Consider the following 7,740-nt stretch of genomic DNA (forward strand, 5'->3'; position numbering starts at 1 on the left):
GGTACAATAAAAAAATGAAAGAACAAACATAAATGAGAACCAACAATAAAATTTGTCCAAAATAATGCACATAAAAAAATTGAAAAACTAAAAAATCCAATTCATCTTTTCCCTGCTTCACCACAATCGCCATTGCCATTGCCATTGCCACCACTACTAGTATTTTCTATAGTAATAATGCTAATTCATTGAAATATTGGGATGTATTGACGTAATAAAATTGGTTAGGGGAGATTTACTAATCTTAAAGGTTCTAGATGAAATGTGCAAGAAATCTTATTTAGTCCTTGTTTATTCCCCATTATCTTAAAGTTGAATTTTTCTTAAACTCATTTTCAACTGCATATTTTCACAACAAAATATTTTATACTTAAATCTAGAACTTTTTCATACTTTTTAATCACACATTTTTCACATTTTTCAAAATTCACTATTACAAAGTGCATTATCAACAAAAAAGTGATCAAACACATGCCTAATTTGTACCATTAGTCACCAATGCATTGTCTTAATAGCATGTTGGCCTAAACCTTTTAAAAGGAACAAATTGGTCCTCAACATTTCATCACTGTGTCACCATCAATCTCCAACAATGAAATGAGATTAAAAATAGTCAAACGATTTACAAGTCTAACTTCATAAAGTAGCTTTGGTGTAATAGGAATAGTTCTAAAATTAGTATGTAAATGACTAGGTTTGACTACAACCATAATTGTGCTATTTTTATTTTTTAGTCTCTAATCTCTAGGCCCTCTAGCAAATTCCTTCCCAATCTTCAAAATCATACTTTTCAATCCCCATTCTTTGGTTCTATTTATTTGTCATTTTAACATAATTCGGTTGATTTTAATTTCCTCGTGCGAGTTAAGAATCTAAAGTTAGCAAACACCACCTAAATGAATAATCAGATTATCACTCTAAATTCACATCCCCTGCTTTCGAATATGTTTGTTGAGTAGAACATTCAGATTCCTCGTTGACTGTCAATAATCCAAGCCAAGTTTTTGAATTTGATAGTTCAGAATATTAAGTAGAACTTTGAAGGAGTTAGAAACTGATTACATGGAAAGATGACAAGAGCATACGATAATTGGTAGAGACTACTCGAAGCGATGCCGAAGAAAGAAGAGCTCCGGCATGTTGCTTGTGAAGAATCGATGTCCAGCTCCACGACTTCAGACTTCTCTGGGAATTTCCATTTGAAAGAATTGTCTCTTCATTCAAGAATATGGGAATTTTGTTTAGTTACAAACAGATTATCCAGACGATGGGGTACTTGAGTGATGCAAACTAAATCGAGCACGGTCAATGTGGCAATATCTTCTAGGGAGCTTTGGAAGAACTAATTTTTGTTAAAAATAGCAATGGAATTCGAGATTTGACTTGTGTTGTTGTCAAAAGTTTTATTGATTGGGATGCTTGTTTGGTAGAGTTGGATTTCTCTAGCAAGATTTCTAATTGAAGATTTGTTCCTCGTTTGGGACATTGTTTGGATGAAGCGTTGGAAAATAAAATGGATCGAGGTAATATATATGACACAATATGACATATATGATTGAAAGCAAACAACAAGATAAAAGACAAAGATTAACTGGCAGAAGAACGGAGAATTTTGTTCGTTTCAATAATGAATCAGCTTATAAAAAAAGCCAACTATATGTAGGGGACATATTAAAATTTCGAAAATATTTTTAAAGATGGAAATAGTATAAAAGATACGTGGAATAAAGGAATCAATATTTTTCCAAAAAAATCCAACCTATTTTGGATTTAAAAAAAAATAAAATCCATGAATAGGACAAAAAGTTTCTGGTTTACACGTGTATATAAAATGCAGATTTATCTTGTTCCTTGTTTAAGAAACCTGATGACCATAATGATAGACTACCATCGCTGGATTGGATTACGAGGTCAAAAATTGTAATTGGGGTTTTAGCATTTCTACATATGTACTTCACCTCTTGCTCACAGGTACCCATTACTCGATTCTCATTAAATTACGAATGCTCCTATTAATTATTACTTTATTTTTGATATGTTTTGTCTTCACAGTAGTCTTAAAACACTAACAACAAACTAAGACTGCATAAATTTTTCGTTTTTACTTCGTCCGCTAAACTTTTAGATCTTTGTAGTAAGAACAGTTTCTCTGCATTCTTAGGGAAGTACAAGCCAGCAGCATATTGCTTGATGTCAATTTTGAAGTGCGGTTAGGGAGACTAAGCCAGGTTGGTGCTCAAGGAAGAGACATTCCTACTGGTATGTACAATTTTTCCTTGTCTGCGCACCCTACTACTCAATATGATAGTAATGCTATTTAGTCTCATTGGTGCTTAACAATCTAGGTAACAATTAGATGGCATTGAATGAATGGTAGGTACATTTAAATACAAAATCGAATAGTCCATTTAATTGGACCTATCAAGTGTGGCCACATAGATGGGTGCTCGCTAGCATTACTCCTTTAGTAAATTCTACTATAAAAACCTGATGGTTAGTAACGCAGATGATTCCTTAATAAGTTTGATTATGTCATACCATGTGACATTTTTTGTCACGTATATTGTCCTGACACATTGTTAGGTGTCAATCTGTGATGATTGATGTGAATAGATGATAAATTAAAAATGGGTATTTTAGTTTATCGATTTTAATTAGATTAAAATTAAGGAATTATTATGATTAATGATTGTAACATACCAAGAAAGGTCTAGATGCTGGTTGGTCATTGTTCCATTGTGACTAAGATAGGATCAGTAGTGACCCAACTAAAAAAATGTGAAAACATTAATTGAATATAATCAAAACATTAATTGAAATTAAAATGTGGAAATCCACCTTTGATTTAAGTTTATGGAAATACAGGTATATGTACAATAAATAGATATGATTAACAACATTAACAATGCATGGTGTGGTTATAGAGTTAGCAATCTATTAAAATTTGAAATTAAAGGGAGTGGCGTTCGCATGGACTTCATTTCTTATACATGTATTTGTTAATTAATAACTAAAAAGAGGCATTTTAAATCAAAATGAAGAAGGGGTATTGTATAATGCAATTTATAGTTTTATAACTCGGTTTTATCTTAAATTTATATCCGAACTTTTTTTTTTTTTTAAAAACTTATCCAAACAAGTTGTATTCAATATATGTTGAGCATCACCCGCCCGAACTCTCCCGAAAATTCTCTACGTATTGAGAAAAAGAATGCTTTGACTGAGTGCAATTTGTCATGAAGGCACTAAGTGTAAGTTTAGCAAGGAGGTGTGTTGGAACACTTCGTTCTAGCCCTTCGTTAATGTTCAAATATATACGAAATGTTGGTATATTTTACTTTCATTTTGTTCTTTTGTTTTTTCTCCCAACCAATTTGAAATGCTCCAACGCTTAAACGCTTGAGCTCATATCTGTTCTGTCGAGTTTCTTGTTTCAATATTCTTCCACATTTTTGAGTCGATATCTAGATTGATTTTCAAAACATTGGCTGATATAGAAACTTTTTCTACATAAACCAAAATGATCAGAGAGAAATTTCAAAAAATTCTTAATGAATGAAAATCACATAGCCAGGTAAATAGATTTTACATTTATATATGCGCTTGCATTCATAAAAGGATTCACCTTGCCAACAGTTTCTGAATTGAAATATAAAATTTATGGAATCAAATTTGTTAGTGGGCTATATATTCCCATATAGAGTAAGAGGAGAGGCCTACCATCAGTGGCGGATCTAGCACCTGGCGAGCCCCAGCGGCCGCCCGTGCTTGATCTGTCAGGAGCACTTTTTTCTGTTGAAGATAGGTTAAATTTTTAGGTTATATAATTGGTAAGCCATTTTATATTAAAACATGCCTTCTAACTCATGTGGTTAGAGCCCACATGCATAAATTGGAAGTTGCGGGTTCGAGTTTCCTTACCTGCACATTTATTGTGAAATATTTTTATTCTACACTTTTTACCAAAAAGCAACATGAAGGGGACCTAAGGGATCTCGAACTCATGACCTTATGTGAGAGGAATTACAAACTTAACCATTGCAACACTTGCTTAAAGTTGGTAATTTTTTAACAAAATTTTATTTATTAGATTTCATCTAGTTTTAATGCAAGTAAAATTGTAAAAATTCGAACCAGAGCTATTCCTTTCAATTATATGAAACTTGGCAATAATGTCATCTGATGAGTCCAATTCATTTTTATAACAAAATTATATATGTTCAATTTGAACAAAATAATTGTTAAATTTAAACTTTAGGCCTTGTTTGATTCTCATTTTTTTTCAAAGTAAAATAAATAATATTATACGCAAATTCAAAATTTTTCTTTATTTTCAGCTACGCATTCTATATCGAAACATTATTTCGAAATGCATTTTTTCCAAAAAAAAAAAAGATGAATCAAACGGACTCCTAATATTTTATTGCGGCTGACGATAGACGATCAATGACCGCCCTTGCTAGATCAAGCTCTTGGATTCGCCACTGCCTACCATCCCTTTAGCTTTCTCTTTAAAGTTGAGGGACCAATTTAAGGGAAATATAGGACCAATACCCCTCCATACCACCTCCTCATGCTATCTTCTCTTTGGCAAAAGCTTCTCCAAAAATTAAACCGTGTTTAACTTTTTGTTATAGTTGCAATTTTGCAGCTCCATATCTACTAAATCGTCACGTAGCACTTGTATATCTAACGATTGTCAAACTTTATGAAGCTAAAATTTTGCATTTTAATTTGGACTAGTGCATCAAGAAATTTCAACAATTAAATAATAAATTAAGAGTAATGCTACACTTACAAAGGGGTTGACAAAGGTGGAAGACAAAATCACATCCACACCAAACTTCAAAAATAGATTTTTAAATCAGTTGAAATCAATGGTATGAATTTTGCCGACACACTTTATAACTCAACTTTGTATAAATAGCTTTATTGATAAATTAAACAAATTTTCTCACTGAAAGCTGATGGGTTAAGTTGATATTCTTATACAACCCTGGCATATTGTCCGAAACCTATTCACTTAAGCCTTGACCAAATACTAACAGCAGAATGGTGGGAGCCACATTTTTGAATTTTTTTATTCACACGGACTACATGCATTGATTTCATTGAAATGTCGTACTTCGTAATTAATCCAAGTGTAGTTTAAGAAATGAAGTTCTTCTTGTAGGCGCAGTGTACAGGCAACTCTTGTTCCCTAACATGTTGAAGCACATCCTGCGATTTACCTCCTTCACAAAGGGGCAAGGTGGTGAGGGCCTTCAAGATTGGGTTCAACCTTTTTTTAGAAATGAAGGTGGTCCAGAAAACCGAAACACAAAAGCCATAGGTGTCACAGTTTTCAACATGTTTGTACTGCTGATTAGGTATATGTTTAAAAGGAGTACTTTACTTAATAACATATTACTTAAAATGTAAAAATCGTTAGTAAAAAAATTTAATTTTAAAAATTATGTTTGACAAAATAAGTAATTTCATAGTAAGGAAAATTTGATCAATTAATAATGAGGCCTGGAATTATGGTTGGCATATTGCACAAGGATAAAGAAGTGCAGGCAGAGGGTGAATTTTGCCCAAAAGGGAGTGAATTTTTCATTAAATTCCATATACTACTTGAAGAATTTATTTACAAGACCAGAAAAGAAAGAGTGAAATAGAGAAAAGTCATTGATTTCAACTGAAATAGCAACCTAGAAATGCAATAAAATCACCTAATATTAAGTTTCAAATTAGTGATGAAACAGCATTTCGTGTCTTACTTATGTTTCTGGAAATAGTATAGTCAAGTATCGAGTCTTGTTGCATTTCCTGTTTCTGTGTTGGTGCAAACTAACTCAGGGTTCAGTTCAATCCACTCGTACCGTCCTTCCAGTGGTATGTCCTCCAGAATGTCAAAATTATACCTGCATTTATCGGAATTGTGCACGACTAAGAATTTTGAAGTTTGAATTCCATCTGCAAGGCGGAGGATGTGATAAAAACAGTACGGAAATGAATACAGTGAGAGTTACTTTTCTGTGAATTGTTTTTGGATATCTTTTTCAGCAGCGGCGAAGAATTCTTCGAGCTCAGTTTCCGAAGGCGTCTTCTGCATCGAACTGCGACTGCGAGAATTTGCCTCTTGTGGCCTCGAAGTCGACTCTAGCTAAGCTTCAACCTCGCTCGACGGAGTGGTTACTCTACTGAAAAGTTGAAAAAAAGGCAATGGATATTGAAGAGAATGATCAATAAAAATGCAAATAATTAATTTACCTTTCTCCACAATCCATAAGATCATATGTCCACGTTTCAACCTCCACAACAATCTCTTTCTCCTCCTGCAAATCAATATCTAGCTGTTAATCACTGGACAAAAAATTCGTGGAAAGTTCTCAGATTCACTCGAACATTGAATTAAACATTTACCTGTAGATCTTTAAATTTCGAATTCACTTTCACGACTTCAATCGATTCATTACTTGAGCAGCAAAATGCTAAAACATGATCGGGACTAACACTCTCGCGTGTGGAATTTCCGGAATCTGAATTCTCCGGCGTCATTATGCTTAGAGTTCGAGTTTCGAGCTGAACTAAGGATGTGGACAGCTCCAATTCTCCTCCATCAACTTTTCTCTTTTTACTGACCGACGTAGTGGCTGCTAGTGCTGCTCTAACTCTCGTCATTCTTACGCCATCCTCCGCAACCACCTCAGCAATTCTCTTACACCTTCTCATTGTCTGTCCTAGTTTTCAGTGAAAAACTCCAAAATTTGGAGAAAAATCACACGAAACGAAATTCATATGAATAATAATTAGTTCATAACATGCCAAATGTACGAAATTCCTCGAAAACTGTGTGATCCTTGGAGTCTGTAGAGGCTCTTTATGCTATGGTGCAACAAGATCAAGAGCTATGAACATTACGAAAAATCCTATTTTCTATCTCTACTCATTCGAGAATCTTGTGCAGTAGAGAATTTTCTGCCTTCAAATCGCCTTTTTCTGTTAGTAAGAATTTTGGAGAGAGAAAGAGAATGAGTGAAGGAGTGAGTGGGTAATGGACTAATGAAGATGATAATGGGCCATACAATTCCGTTGAGCGGTTCGGTTCGGATAGCCTTCTTATTTTGGCATGTCCTAACTCCGTTAACAATAACGGGATTCTTGACGGAGCCGTTACATAGATCTACCATGGAATAATTGAGTAAAATTTGCAACGTTTCCATTTATAACTTTATATTTGGAAACATTCAATGTCGGATAGTACCGTCATGTAGGATGTCACGTAGAATGACTACCGCATTAAGTGACTATGAATAACTTTACTCTCTATAACATCATAATGATTAAAATTGTGATAGCAGCGACGGAAAATTTGTTCTTTTGAATTTTCGAGAAGTCTATCAAAAATAACTGAAGATTTTTAAGTGAAAAGATACATTGAGTAGCAACATTTAGTCCATGTTTGATTTTGTTAAAAATTAGATTTTTAATAAATTTTCATAAACGTAGATAAAATTGTGGTTCACTGCACATGAAATATGTGATTATAAATGAATTTGGAGACAAATGAATTTTAAAAAATAGGGCAAAATTAGTCCTTGTTTCACTCAAATTCAATTACACATTTTTCAATTTATTTTTCTATATTTTTCAATAACCTATTTCTATTTTTTTAACCATATATTCCCAAAATAATAATAATAATAAAATCCACTTTTAAAAAGTCAGATTGATTATTTATTGATTTTTATTTTC

General features: G+C 33.2%; 1 protein-coding gene across 1 annotated transcript; it reads right to left on the reverse strand.

Moving 5' to 3' along the window:
* Positions 1-5,566: 5,566 nt before the first annotated feature.
* On the reverse strand, positions 5,567-7,104 carry LOC111379172. The gene is made up of 4 exons (XM_023002507.1): positions 6,409-7,104; positions 6,256-6,320; positions 6,015-6,185; positions 5,567-5,906 (listed from the first exon to the last, which is right to left on the reverse strand). Exons 1-3 carry the CDS (start codon positions 6,715-6,717, stop codon positions 6,149-6,151), a joined length of 411 nt encoding a protein of 136 aa, XP_022858275.1. The 5' UTR covers positions 6,718-7,104; the 3' UTR covers positions 5,567-5,906; positions 6,015-6,148.
* Between the last annotated feature and the right edge of the window lie 636 nt (positions 7,105-7,740).

This window comes from Olea europaea, unplaced genomic scaffold (genome assembly GCF_002742605.1).
Source record: "Olea europaea var. sylvestris unplaced genomic scaffold, O_europaea_v1 scaffold1940, whole genome shotgun sequence".
Lineage (NCBI taxonomy): Eukaryota > Viridiplantae > Streptophyta > Magnoliopsida > Lamiales > Oleaceae > Olea > Olea europaea.